Source organism: Mizuhopecten yessoensis, unplaced genomic scaffold (assembly GCF_002113885.1).
Source record: "Mizuhopecten yessoensis strain PY_sf001 unplaced genomic scaffold, ASM211388v2 scaffold8365, whole genome shotgun sequence".
Taxonomy (NCBI): Eukaryota; Metazoa; Mollusca; class Bivalvia; order Pectinida; family Pectinidae; genus Mizuhopecten; species Mizuhopecten yessoensis.
This window is the reverse complement of record NW_018407511.1, coordinates 945,372-960,716: the sequence shown is the minus strand read 5'-3', so window position 1 is coordinate 960,716 and position 15,345 is coordinate 945,372. Positions and strand designations below refer to the sequence as shown.

The 15,345-nt window shown below is 40.9% G+C and overlaps 1 protein-coding gene across 5 annotated transcripts; it reads right to left on the bottom strand.

Annotated features, from left to right (window-relative positions):
* Positions 1-1,977: 1,977 nt before the first annotated feature.
* LOC110455748 (neuromedin-U receptor 1-like) lies at positions 1,978-13,436 on the bottom strand. Of its 5 annotated transcripts, none has more exons than XM_021506090.1 (2): positions 13,232-13,436; positions 1,978-3,396 (listed from the first exon to the last, which is right to left on the bottom strand). In XM_021506090.1, exon 2 carries the CDS (start codon positions 3,347-3,349, stop codon positions 2,093-2,095), a length of 1,257 nt encoding a protein of 418 aa, XP_021361765.1. In that variant the 5' UTR covers positions 3,350-3,396; positions 13,232-13,436; the 3' UTR covers positions 1,978-2,092. The 5 variants fall into 5 exon arrangements, with proteins under 5 accessions (XP_021361765.1, XP_021361768.1, XP_021361764.1 ...); XM_021506093.1 differs by lacking the exon at positions 13,232-13,436 and adding an exon at positions 6,299-6,433; XM_021506089.1 differs by lacking the exon at positions 13,232-13,436 and adding an exon at positions 5,643-6,281.
* Between the last annotated feature and the right edge of the window lie 1,909 nt (positions 13,437-15,345).

The following is a 15,345-nucleotide window of genomic DNA, read 5'->3' as shown; positions in this document are numbered from 1 at the left end:
CTACATGACACAGTTAGGTAGTAAACATCCTTAAATACCAATTTAAATATTTAAAAAAAACATTTCAACATAAATAAATGATAATGTTTGACGGTGCATTAAGATAATATTTTCCAGCAGCATTTTGATGAAAGTTTAGAACACCAATTATGTTTGTAATCTGCCTGATCAGTGAGGGACATTCGACCTCGTTTAGTTTTGTCATTTATAAATGTGTCACGGAATATGAGTGGCGTGCAGTATATCTCGTCCATTCAAGTACAAAGATAAATCAACAATAACGAGACACCATTCACACACAAACACTGGGTCCATGCTTGGCTGGACAGACAAAATTGTGTCCCTAAATATCCATCACTACAATAGAATCGTAGTGTGAGGAAGATTTTAAACATCACAGTGTATTTATGACACTTCAAAGAAAAACAAAAACAATTTTGCAAAAACGCTTTAGTTAGAAGCTAGTACGGTGACCCAATGGTAAAACCGACGGTTATTTTGAATATGATACTGAACGAGCAATGCAACAACGGCAGTCTGAAATCTTGAAATCTTGAACTGTGAACTTTTGCAACTTGAGATATAGAAATGTCCTAGGGATGGAGGGCCTATGATGGGGTCAGTTCGCAATATTTCTGTTACGTGTAAATACGTTTCCTTAATTAAACAAACAAAACAAAATCTAAAAAGCATATTAAAAAAAAGCAAATTGAAAGCAAATTCTATTGCAAAAATCACATAAATTGAACAACGTTGTTGTCCGGTTTCGGTTCTGGAAATTAGACAATATTTGAATTTATAAAGATCGAGTTGTAAAAATTTCTGATTTAAGTGACGAAGTATTAAATGATCGCCTGCAATGTACAGATGGGACTAAACGAGTCGATTAGCAGAACTAGCTTCAACAGCGGCGTGATAAGTAAAACTTGGTATGGGTTTTTTAGGTTTTTTTTCAAATGTTCGTTCTATATAAAAGTATTCTGCAGATTATATTTTGTTCGTTTTAGGAAACGCTAAATATTTCCCTTAGTGAAAATTCCAACATAGTCTCAACATGTTGAATGAATCACTTTCAAACCTGATAGTTACCTAATTTTTCTCGGAAAATGTGCGTCGTATGCAGATGGTAGGAAAGATCTAAATATAACTTTCCGAGATATTTTGGGCTTGTAAATGATTAAATTAGTATCTATCTATAAACAATAGCACATTACATTTATCGATAACAATGAGTACCAGGAAGCGAAACCGGAGCCGGTAGTAACCCAGACATCGATAACACACAGGACATTGTGGCAGGAACCGTCCAGATTCTAAAATCTGCACATCACATTTCTGTTAAAGAGCCGTGGAACCACAGGGACCTGAGAATTTGTAACAGATTTATTTTGACCTATGTTAACGTGTTAAGAATATTTTTACACGTTTTAGGGGTTTAGATCAATTTTCGGTAAAAGTGCCTCCCCCAATGATGATAAGGTACGTGTCCTCCAAAAACACGAGTCATTTCCAAGTTTTTAAGTTTTTCGCAGTCAGAGAGACACATTTTGCTTATTCATGAGGTTGGCGTCAACCACGTGCCGAAACCCGTGGTGTGATTGGCTGGAAGCGCAGCCATTTTCCCCTAAAATAATCAGCCAATCAGCACGACATGTTTTGGTCAACTTCGAGCTCATGAATATGCAAAAACTGGCTCTTTGACTGCGAAAAACTTTGAAACTAGGAAATGACGTATGTTTATGGAGGAAACGGAGACCATGTCTGCGGAACGAAAAGACATTTTACGTGAATATAGGAGGTTTTTTAAAGAAAAAATATTCATCTTTCCAACGGTACTAAGCATATTTTTGTAGGTAAACTAGAAATGTGTTTTTTGATGCAAGAAAGTCAGGTGTAGTCGATTTCTCGACGTAGAGAGCTTACCTCCCTTCTCGTATATATTATCATCATTGGGGGGGGGGGGGGGGGGCATTTTTACCGAAAGTTTATTTAAACCCCTAAAACATGTCAAATTACTCTCTTAACACCTTAGTTTAGGTCCAAATATAGCTGCAACTAATTCTCCGGTCCCTGTGCGTGGAGCATGTGTCACTCATCGCCGGTTGGTTACAGCGGACATCTGCCTTCTAACACAGCACCGACAGCAGTATCGTTTGAATAATGTCTTGCATTCCTTCTGGAATTTTTTGTTCAATAAACTGTAAATGATAGGGTTGATGAAATTACTGATGAAAAAAGACCTCACACATAGATTATAAACCACTTCCTCTGTATCGGAGTTGAATTCGTGAAGTACAGTTTTTGTATGTTTGAGTATGTTGACTATTAAATATGGCAGAAAGCTAATTAGAAATGCGATGAAAACTGCTAAGAATATGTATGTTGTTCTGACGCTCCGGTACATTGACTTTTTCTTCCGGCGTTCGGGGATAGCACTGGTAATATTGCTATCAATTTGATGGTCTGAGCTTTTCAAGTCGTTATTTACGTCAGACCGGAAATGGTGCACAATATAGTCCCGCAGATGAGAAAAACTGCTGCGATTCGCGCGCAGGTCGCGTGTAGTTTCTTCGTCAGAACATGGTTCCGCAGACGTTGACTCCTCGTCTGAAAGAATCGACGTGGTTAATTCTCGTCTTCTCAAAGTTTCCCGTGAAACTGGGGGTCCTCTCTCGCCAATTGGATTATTTTTGCGCCGATTAATTTCCATGCCTATCCTGACGTATAACGTCGTAAATATCGCAAACGTCACCACAAATGCCGTGATGAGAGTGACGTAATAGATCAGTGGGAATACGGTTCCTCCCATGTCGTCTGACGTTGAGCACTCTGTACCGTATAAACCTGGATGTGTCGTCTCCACTGTTTTTATCCCAAATATAGCGAGAGCTGGCCATGATAAAAGGGCGCCGATCGCGATTGCCACGCCGCACAGAATTTGGACTTTCCTTATCGGGAATCCTTTGAGGGGTTTGCACACTTTATAATATCTGTCAAAGGCCACACATATCAGGGTTATACAAGACGATATTATCGTAAAGGATAACACGAAACGAAGAAACTTGCATGCAAATGGTGAATTGAATTGATTTGGGAGAAATAGATCCCCCAACTCGGCAGGCATGCCGATACAGCAGGAAACCAAGTCCAGGACTGCCAGGAACAAAACAAAGTAGTGCGACGGTGTCTTGCGCATCCGGAAGTAGTAGACATAGCAGACGAGAGAGTTACCAAGAGTTCCCAGGATCATGATGACGAAGACGGTAATGATAACCGGAAGTAGAACCAAGACTTTTTCCTTATTTGCCTCCTCAAGTAGTATTTCGTCTGACGTCACGTTCGATTCCATGTTGCTATGACGGCTGTTTTCCTCTATTTTTAATGGCTAGTATTTATCTGGAACGATAAAAGGATGGATTAGCACAAATATATAATATGTTTTACGGCACGGCCGTTAGTGAGGGCGGAGCCAGTATGTACTGTAAATGTATCGGAATATCGGTACTGTACTCTTTCAAGCATTGCGTGATGTGTTAAATTACTAAATCGGACCTACATGTATCGCTATACAGTGTATATAACAGTTAAGTTTCCTTTCTTGATTTCTTTTTTGGCTGACGAGATGTTTGATATCTTGAAGTTTTCCGCCTAGGCGTATGATGACATGACATTAATGTGAGAATGCGAAAGGTTCATTAGACTATATAAGTATTTAAATTTGCACCTCTTGAATCAATTACAAAAATCAAGTGCAGCATATTCTAGAAAGACATTGAAATAAAACATATTAGGAAGGATATTGTTAATCATGTATAATAGCATAGTTATCTGATATCCACGAAAAGATATATACATATATATATATGAATATATCTTTACAAATAAGCCCTTTGGATTACTTCAAACTTAACTTCAATGATTTATAAATATTGCATCCAGAGATAATTTATGCAAAGTATTTTACAATTTTTGTGCTTTTTATGGGAAAAAATTAATTTGTTCAATGCTATAAAAACTGGATTTATATGAAGTTTCTATTAAAATAAGAAGCATATGCGAAATCACAATTTTTGTCATCTTTCAATACCCATCATTATAGCCAAGAGAGTCAATAGATCTATATATCATATATATATTGTGGATGAATACATTTGTTTCAGCAACTTACTGACTATATGCTTTATATGTCTCTGCTTTATGTATAGTTTTAGCAATAGAGAAAATGTATTGTTTCCTCAATTAGAAATTGAATCAGTTCAGCACATAAAACTGTATATATATTTTTTAATCGTGCAGATTTGTAAAACAACAGATTTTCTTTTATGAATAAAGAATAGCTGTGAGATAGTAATCAAAAATGAAAATGTTACAGTATGGATTCAATTTTTTTCTTCAGTCTATTTTTTTCATGCAAAATATCAATAAAAAGATTCTGATGAAAATACTTGTATGCTTTTTATCCTATCATTTTGCTTCACTGTGATAAACTCCCTTTTTGTTGACAACCAGCACGCTGTTTTGTTGATATTCCGTTTTCTAAATATATACCACTGCAATCTCTACCCAGAGTTGTCGTAGGGAGTGCAAGGACCGTAACTCTGCGTGATAGTCTTGTTCAACCAGACTCTTGTTGTCTACACAAGCGTCTGATTGACCGAGACTACACTGCCGTTACAATAATTTTTCGACCATTCAAAACTAGAGCAATGTAGCCGGTAACGTTATGTCAAGAGAATTTACATCTTTAACCAAATCAAATATAAGTATCCTATAGTTAGATATAAGTTTTAAATCTTACAAAAATGTAACGTTTGTTCGAGATTCGGCAAACGAGAACTTGTTTCGAGATCAAGATGGCGGAGACTACAGCGCGTGCGACTGGCGGCCAAGTTAAGACAAGTTAATCTTTATTTTTCTTACATACGTGTTACCTATAGGGAGAGCTTCGCTCCCACGGGCCCTTCGGGCCCGTGAGAGAGCTCCGCCCTCTATAATTGGATAAAATTGGGAAAATGTTATGGCTGACATTAAACAATTGCTTGATTGCTACTTAATAGCCCGTCAACAGAATTTGCAATGGAAACGACACACGTGCATTCTTACTGTGACGCCATGCCCAACTAACATCATATAGGAAAGTTTTCATACAAGACTCATAAGCCACTAGTTCCCAAAATCACATTGGGGATAATGTTTTAAAAGACTATTAAGTAGATTGACGTTTAAAATCTTTAGAAGAATCTGCTTAAACACGTCAGAGAATTTACAGTTAATAAGAAAAGTTAAAAATATACAAGTTCATAAATTTATAAATGTAAGCAGTAATTGATAATTATGTACAAGTTAGAACTAAAAAAAAAGATTTAAACATTTTACTGACAACATTCCGACCACAAAACATGGTTTCCTTGAAAGCACCCGGAAGACACAAGCACACAAACGTTACATTTTTTTGTTAATTATGAACATATTGATTTATTCTGTAACATATTTCTGTATCTGTGGTTTCTATGATGATATAAATAGCATACTAAAATGTGTTTATGCTAATTCTGATGACTCCGGCGAAACATGTTAAATAATCCCGAAAACAGTGCACACAATTATTAAACATATACAAATTCGAAGAACACTGTACTCACCTAAGTTTCACTCAAGACTTACCAACAGTTTACTCAACTATAGATGTCTCAAAGTTTGTGTACAAATTACATGTGATACCGTAGCTAAGCTAATGGCTCACATCCAACACGTCACAGAAAAATTAATATAATGGTCCATCCAAACACGGCACATTATAGTTAATATTTTAATTTGATTCATTTGTTTCGAAGTCATAATTCAAAGAAGATTTCTTCGATGAATTTTTAAAATAAATTATCGAAATCCGGCATTAGTAACGCACCAGGAATTCTCCAAATATTTAAAGAAAAAATGTTAAAACCGTGAGATTTCACAGAACAGATCCTATTAATCCTCGGAAATGATTTAAACTGGAGTTGGACCAGCTTCAGTACCTCCCATATCCGTGATCTGCGTTATGACGGTAGGTTTGTACTTTGTAGTGTTGATGGTCAGTCACGTGGAATGTTGACGGACAGCCAAGTGGACTATGTCTGATCCCTTGCAATATTACTGCGATAAGTGATGTATACCTATGTATATAAACAAACGTTTTCTGCCTTGTAACAGGAAAACTATAGATAAGGTTTTGTCAACAAGTTTAAGTTGATAATTACACATAAGTGGAGATTGTTTACTGAAATACCAAAGGCAGACGGTAAGCGGTGAAACATACAATCTGAGTCACTGTTCCCGTCCTCCGCGGTCGGCCCACTCGAGGGATGCTGCCAGAGGGAATCCTGGTCCGGAATTCAACCATCGGCGGTAACACAGAGATGCATTATGTTGGTCAGCGCTTACCGGAAGTGACGTTTCACTATTTCGAGACAGTTGTTTCAGCAATGAGCTGTTTGTCAGCAATGAAAAGTCTGTGTATAATACACATAAGTCATATCTCTCTGGCATATTTGAAATGTCAAGTATGTATAACTCACACAGAGGAAAATAATAACACTATACAAAATCTTAATCATGCTTGTCAAATGGCTTTTCAGGAACACCGGGATCTGATAATTTGTTACATAAAATGTTCCTGTGATCTTTGTTTCTTCTAAAAACACATGTTATTACAATGATTCACGATTTTTCTCGGTCATTGTGCGGTTATGAGGGTGTTCATTGAAGCGTTTTCCCTTAATGAGTAATATCAGTATGACATGGAGAGTTTATGGCGAGAAAATAAGGTGATGTTGACCTTCAACGCAGTTACCCGAAACGCGAAGTTGTTCAAGGGATTGTCATACTAAAAACTTGTATGAAGTTTCATGAAATTTGAAGTCGCTAGAGCGATGCCAAAGAGTGTAACATATGTACGGGCGGGCGGAATCATACATCCCCTCGAACTTTCGTTGTGGGGAGATAATAAGAACCACACCATGGCAGCTCTAAGCCATTTCATTGAGCGGAAACGTTCTTTGATGCAAACAATACCTTATATAGTCAGTTACAAAACCTCTACAGACCAATACAAGAAATCGCTTATGGCGATATGGCCGGATTTCTACAGTACATTTTCATGTAAACCATCACATGTGATAAACATCATTTAAGATCTAAGCCATGCAAGTTTAGTTGATGTACAACAAGTAGTTACTGAGTAACTGACCTTAACCAATCTTCTTAACCTGGTCACTGACGCGGACAATTAAGGTCAGAACCAGCATCCGAAGCATAGCATGTTATAAGCATCTTTAGATACATAAGCCATGCAAGTTTCGTTGATGTAGGACAAGTAGTTACTTGGTAAATGACATAAACCAATCTTCTTTACCAAAGTGCAGATGGGGCCTGACCTTAACCAATCTTTTTAACCTGGTCAGTCAAGCGGAAAATGTAGGTCAGGAGCAGCATCCAAAGCATCGCATGTGATAAGCATCATTAGATAGACAAGCCATGCAAGGTTAGTTGATGTGGGATACTAGTAAATAATAACTCGGAAACTGAGCTTCATCATTCTTTTTAACCTTAGTGTGGACAGACGGACGGACACACAGACGGACGGACGGACACACACNTGTGGACAGACGGACGGACACACAGACGGACGGACGGACGGACGGACGGACGGGAATCGCCATTCTATAAGCCCTGATTGCGTTTCAATCCGGCCAAAAAGGTCAGTAGGATATGAATTGTCGATAGCGTTCTAGTTCTTGTATGTTCGGATTTTAGTGAGATAACAGGGCGTTTATTGCGTAAATGAGACGTTTTTTGTAATTGTATGTTCGGATTTTAGTGAGATAAAAGGGTGTTTATTGTGTAAATGTGACATTTTATTCACAATATGTACCGCGTTGACTGAGATAACAGGGCGTTCATTTCGTTAAATGTGACGACTGGAAATTTCTAATGTCACCCTTCCACTTTAGATTTTAACAATAAAGAGGCCACTTAAAAACTAAAACCACGAGGAACTTGGATGAACCACAGGGATGAAAACCATGTTAACAAGACAAAACGGATGTAAATGATGTTTGATCACGTACACCCTTGGATCAAAATGGATATTTCCAATGACTAAGCTTCAATATTGAAAATAAACAAATGCGTGCTATATATGTATACTGAACGAAAATACTAGTTGTTGAGCCAAAATCGGTATCATCGTTTTCTTCAACTCGGGACAATGAATAAACTCCCAAGCTAAACTTACTCCGTCCTTCAACAAAGTCTGCGACGCCAAAGGCACACGAGACCCTTAGTCCGAATTATTCTGACGTTTTATTGACTTTTTTTATATCGGTCTTTCGTCGTTTAACGTCAGAACTCCGGCCCTCTATAATATGCGGGAAATAAGCACCGCGCCTGGGTCGCTTTTTAGAAACAAATCGTCACTTTCACACACATGTCGCACATGGGTCGAAAGGGGCCCAACAATTTGTCAAAATAAGTAAAAATCCTCTGAGCCGTTCAGGACTATTAGTTGTTTACAGAATGAAATTGACGGACGGACGAAGGACGCTTCGCACGGCAAAATCTCACCGGTTCATCGGACGAGGTGAGCTAAAAATCAACCATCTTAATTGATTGTTGATTGGCTAGTCCCTTCATAAGGGTTCCCCGAGCTCAAATGAGGATCGGAAAGTCCCTCCATAGGGTCCCAAAGCTACAATTAGGATCGGAGAATTCCTCCATAGAGGTTCCCGAGCTACAGTGAGGATCAGAGAAACCCTTCATAGGGGTCCCCCAGCTACAGTGAGGACCGGAGAGACCCTTCATAGGGTCCCAAAGCTACAATTAGGATCGGAGAGGTCCTCCATAGAGGGTCCCGAGCTACAGTGAGGACCGTAGAGACCCTTCATAGGGGTACCCTAGCTACAGTTAGGATCAGAGAAACCCTGCAGAGGGGTCCCCTAGCTACATTGGGGATCAGAGATACCCTTCATGGGGGTCCCCTAGCTACAGAGAAGATCAGAGAGAACCATCATAGGGGTACCCTAGCTACAGTGAGGATCAGAGAAACCCTTCATAGGGGTCCCCTAGCTACAGTGAGGATCAGAGATACCCTTCATGGGGGTCCCCTAGCTACAGTGAAGATCAGAGAGAACCTTCATAGGGGTACCCTGGCTACTTTGAGGATCAGAGAAACCCTTCATAGGGTCCCAAAGCTACAGTGAGGATCGGAGAGACCCTTCACGGCGGCCCCGAGCGGAGAGACCCTTCACGGCGGCCCCGAGCTCAGATGGGGATCGAAAAGTCCCTTCATAGGGGCCCAACAGCTACAGTGCGAATCAGAGAGAACCTTCATAGGGGTCCCCTAGCTACAGTGAGGATCAGAGATTCCCTTCATGGGGGTCCCCTAGCTACAGTGAAGATCAGAGAGAACCTTCATAGGGGTACCCTGGCTACTTTGAGGATCAGAGAAACCCTTCATAGGGGTACCCCAGCTACAGTGAGGATCAGAGAAACCCTTCATAGGGGTTCCCTAGCTACAGTGAGAATCGGAGAAACCCTTCATAGGGGTACCCTAGCTACAGTGAGGATCGGAGAAACCCTTCATAGGGGTACCCTAGCTACTTTGAGGATCAGAGAAACCCTTCATAGGGGTACCCTAGCTACTTTGAGGATCAGAGAAACCCTTCATAGGGGTACCCCAGCTACAGTGAGGATCAGAGAAACCCTTCATAGGGGTTCCCTAGCTACAGTGAGGATCGGAGAAACCCTTCATAGGGGTACCCTAGCTACTTTGAGGATCAGAGAAACCCTTCATAGGGGTACCTTAGCTACAGTGAGGATCAGAGAAACCCTTCATAGGTGTCCCCTGACCGGAGAGAACCTTCATAGGGTCCCAAAGCTACAGTGAGGATCGGAGAGACCCTGCACGGCGGCCCCGAGCTCCAGAGACGATCGGAAAGACCCTTCACGGCCGCCCCGAGCTCCAGAGACGATCGGAGACCCCCTTCACGGCGGCCCCGAGCTCCAGAGAGTATCGGGGAGACCCTTCACGGCGGCCCCGAGCTCAGATGAGGATCGAAAAGTCCCTTAATAGGGGCCCAACAGCTACAGTGCGGATCAGAGAGACCCTTCATGGGGATCCCCCTATCTACAGTGAAGATCAGAGAAACCCTTCATAGGGGTCCCCGAGCTACAGTGAGGACCGGAGAGACCCTTCATAGGGTCCCAAAGCTACAGTGAGGATCGGAGAGCCCCCTCACGGCGGCCCCGAGCTCCAGAGACGATCGGAGAGACCCTTCACGGCAGCCCCGAGCTCCAGAGACGATCAGAGAGACCCTTCATGGCGGCCCCGAGCTCCAGAGACGATCGGAGAGACCCTTCACGGCGGCCCCGAGCTCCAGAGACGATCGGAGACACCCTTCACGGCGGCCCCGAGCTCCAGAGAGTATCGGAGAGACCCTTCACGGCGGCCCCGAGCTCAGATGAGGATCGAAAAGTCCCTTCATAGGGGCCCAACAGCTACAGTGCGGATCAGAGAGACCCTTCATGGGGGTCCCCCTATCTACAGTGAAGATCAGAGAAACCCTTCATAGGGGTCCCCGAGATACAGTGAGGATCAGAGAGATCCTTCACAGGGGCCCAACAGCTACAGTGCGGATCGGAGAGACCCTTCACAGGGGCCAAACAGCTACAGTGCGGATCAGAGAGACCCTTCATTGGGGTCCCCTAGCTACAGTGAGGATCAGAGAAATCCTTCATAGGGGTTCCCTAGCTACAGTGAGGATCGGAGAAACCCTTCATAGGGGTACCCTAGCTACAGTGAGGATCAGAGAAACCCTTCATAGGGGTACCCTAGCTACAGTGGGGATCAGAGAAACCCCTCATAGGGGTCCCCTAGCTTCAGTGCGGATCAGAGAGACCCTTCATGGGGGTCCCCTATCTACAGTGCGGATCAGAGAGAACCTTCATAGGGGTCCCCTAGCTACAGTGAGGATCAGAGAAATCCTTCATAGGGGTACCCTAGCTACAGTGAGGATCAGAGAAACCCTTCATAGGGGTACCCTAGCTACAGTGAGGTTCAGAGAAACCCTTCATAGGGGTACCCTAGCTACAGTGAGGGTAAGAGAAACCCTTCATAGGGGTACCCTAGCTACAGTGAGGATCGGAGAAACCCTTCATAGGGGTACCCTAGCTACAGTAAGGATAAGAGAAACCCTTCATAGGGGTACCCTAGCTACAGTGTGGAATCAGAGAAACCCCTCATATGGGTCCCCTAGCTTCAGTGAGGATCAGAGAGACCCTTCATGGGGGTCCCCTAGCTACAGTGAGGATCAGAGAGAACCTTCATAGGGGTACCCTGGCTACTTTGAGGATCAGAGAAACCCTTCATAGGGGTACCCCAGCTACAGTGAGGATCAGAGAAACCCTTCATAGGTGTCCCCTAGCTACAGTGAGAATCAGAGAAACCCGTCATAGGGGTCCCCTAGCTACAGTGAGGATCAGAAAAAAAACCTTCATAGGGGTCCCCTAGCTACAGTGAGGATCGGAGAAACCCTTCATAGGAGTCCCCTAGCTACAGTGAGGATCGGAGAGTCCATTGACAGCGCGCGGCCCCGAGCAGCAAGCAGCATATGTTGTAAGATAGCTATCCTAATTAATCACTGTGGGTGATTGAAAATTTGAAAATAATTGTTTAATAATGTATGGCAGGCCAAAGTACACCACACTATCATTGATCATCTTTTATATTTCAGTCGATTCGTGTTTTCTTGATCAGATATCACCAAAAACACACCCATGATTATAATTACTGTCTGATACAGTACAGGTAGTAGCTTTGTGTGTCAATACACCTATAATATAAGTGAAGTGACAGACGAGGCTAGTACCTGTGGATACAGAGTATAAGAGGACTTAAAATTAGAAATGTAATAAATATGATAAATGCTGATTGAAAAAGCAACTCTGAATCTTTGGATCGGGTATACGCTAGTGTATATGATAAAATTGTGTTTCAAAGGTAACATATAAACACAATATACGAATGAAGACACTGTCTGTCTGTCTGTCTGTCTGTCTGTATTGTCTATATGTCTGTCTGTCTGTATTGTCTGTATGTCTGTCTGTCTGTATGTATGTATGTATGTATGTCTGTCTGTCTGTATGTCTGTCTTAGTGCCAACAAAAAGTGTTGATAGAGAGAGAGAGAATGAGAGAGAGAGAGAGAGAGAGAGAGTTTGCTCATAAGTAAGTGGATGAAGTGTGTTAAATATATTGGTTGATTTCATATCGTGTTTTATGTTGACAATTACTGAAAAATATAGTCTGAATGTATCACGGAATAAGATTCTAGATTGCTATCTAGTCCGTGTCAGTTTGTTTCCTTCTGATTAATTATGAAGTCAGCAACATGCATATGCACGGTAGTTTACAGAGCAAAAAAATAAAGTATTTGCTTCCTTATAGACCAAATGAATAACGTGTTTGTTAAAAAGGGTGTGACTAGTTAGTTGAACAAAGGCTAATAACAATACCTAAAACGCCCCGTGGTCAGTTTATAAAGTATTCAATACCAAGAATGTATCGGTCGATATGCACGTATGTCCTACCACATATGTTTTGGATGCAAATGTTTTTTTGTGATATCACACACATGTCCGTGCACGTGTGATAACACACACGTGCACTATCACGAACGATGACACGTGTACGCGTTCGCGCAAGTAGGTGTGGTACTACATATGTGTAATGATGCATGTGATGAACACGTGTGATCAGACATATTTGTCCTGATCCAAGGGCGGAAATGCACGTCCAGACTGGGATTCGAACCCAGGACCCACAGAACTCTAGACGGGCGTTCTATACCAATTTAGCTACACTGTACATGGTCGCTACAGTCCTGACAAGTATGGTAATGCACATGTACCCAAGTACATATACCCTTATACGTGTGAAGATACACATGTGCGCTTGCATTAAGATACACACGTGTACTCACATTAGTGTTGATGTACGTATATTGCCCCACGTGAAATGGCACAGGATAGTTCACCCATTTACAGTGACATGTACCAATACGTTTATCAATCGGGTATGACAGCACAGACAAATGATGACACACACCGTCTGACAGTCATTAGCGAGTACACATATACGTATATATACTAGCTATATAGAGTTCAATCATTTAACTGTTTTTACCTGTACTCACCTTTGATTATCACGTGTTCACTACACCCATCAGCCGTTCTCCATGGTTTCACTTTATAATAAATGATATTCTTGTCAAACAAAATCCATGAAATTCTGTAGTTCATTTTTCTTTCCTGGTGTGAATGTTATCGTCACCACAATGTCCATATTTACACCTGATGTGTACACACGCGTGGCCCCTGAGAGACAGGTATATACCACAGGTAAGTGTGTATACGTATCGGTACAGGTAACACTACAGGATTTGCCCTGCTTAGTATAAGCCACCAATCAACGCAACAAATCGTTTATAGGTACAGAACAACTGAAACGATACCTACTCGCCCACGTAAGTCACGGCAGGTAACTTTATTGTGTTACACCTGTCTACAATATACAACCCCAGTTCCACAAAGATTCATCTACTTAAGGAAATGCATCTTACTTCAGTTTTTTCACCATTGGAAGACATTGCTGAAGTCACAATGTATAGAAATCTATCTTCAGTGGGAGTATACCCTTTAGCGATGTTGTCCAGGAACGTTAATAAGACTGGCGCCAGATGCGAATTTGATGATGTGAATCAACACTCGTTAATTATATACATATAGTTATACTGAGCAATTCTGAGATATTCAATACCCCATGAAAAAGATTTTCTTTAAAGTACCATAATCGTTAACTAGTACCATAATCGTTAACTAGTACCATAATCGTTAACTAGTACCATACTCGTTAACTGAGCTGATGTAAGACCTTAAGTCCGTGCTATCTCACGGTAAGAATTACACAGTATTAATTATATTGAACTATAACCAGGGTCGTAGAATATGTAAGTTTGACAGATAAGGGTCAGTCTCACTTCCGGGTAATACAACATCTGTCCTGGGGCACGTAGTGAATAGTGACGTCACTAATCAGCATGGAACATGCTTTAAAGACAACCAGTTTTTTAAGACTAATTGCCTATTAAGACCACCTGTCTATAAAGACCAACTGTATATGAAGACCACCTGTCTATAAATTCCAACTATCTATTAAGACCAACTGACTATTGAGACACCAGTATATAAGACCAACTGTTTATTAAGACCAACCGTCTGTAAACACCACCTGTCTATTAAGACCAACCGTCTGTAAACACCACCTGTCTATAAACACCACATGTCTATTAAGACCAACTGTCTACTAAGACCACCTGACGATTAAGACCACCCGTCTATAAACACCACCTGTATATTAAGACCAGCAGTCTATAAAGAACATCTGTCTATAAAGAACAACTGTCTACTAAGACCAACTGTCTATGAAGACAATCAGTCAGTTGTAACCTCCTTTCTATAAAGAAAATCTGTAAATTAAGATGTCCTTTCAATTATACTTTAGACCAACAGTCTATGAAGACCAACTGCCAAAAAAACATGTCTGTAAAGACAACCTTCCTATTTAGGTATTTTTTCCTTTTTCATGAGCGATCTTTTCAACAGGATCCGGTATTTGAGTAGACGGAGGAAAAGTTAAGTTGACTCCGGATATTTGTGTTTCTATTCCTGTCTGCTATATTTATAATATGTTGACTGACGAATGTAACAAAACATAGTTGAGTTTTTTCTTATCTGTTTCGTTCAACCTCTTCAGTGTTCAGATAACACGTACGCATTTACTTCAAATAAAGACGTGTGTCGGTGTTAGTTCTACTCATTAATGTCGTTGAGTGTATATCATCTTTATTCCACAAAAGCTTGTTTAATGATTTATTACATTGTCCGCCATTGTATGTTTGTTATTTTCGGCAATCATTCTTATGTAATTATTGTATCTTACCAATGTTGATATTAACAACGTCTTATAAATGCTACATTATGGAGCGAAAATGCGTCTAACTCTACATATGTATTATACACTATTCTGCTGTCCTACAACCATGCATGGCGAACGATTTAAATGTAAGACTTTATTGAAAATATTCATCTTGTTCAAACCAGATCGCTGCACAATAAGTCTGTGGCCTTAGTTAAGTCTTATATGTGAAAGAGAACAGGCCTCCAAAAATAGTTTTAGTTCAACGCTACATGTTTTACATAGCTCAGCAGAGTTATCTCCCTTAAATATTTTTTCATTTGCAGACTCTTA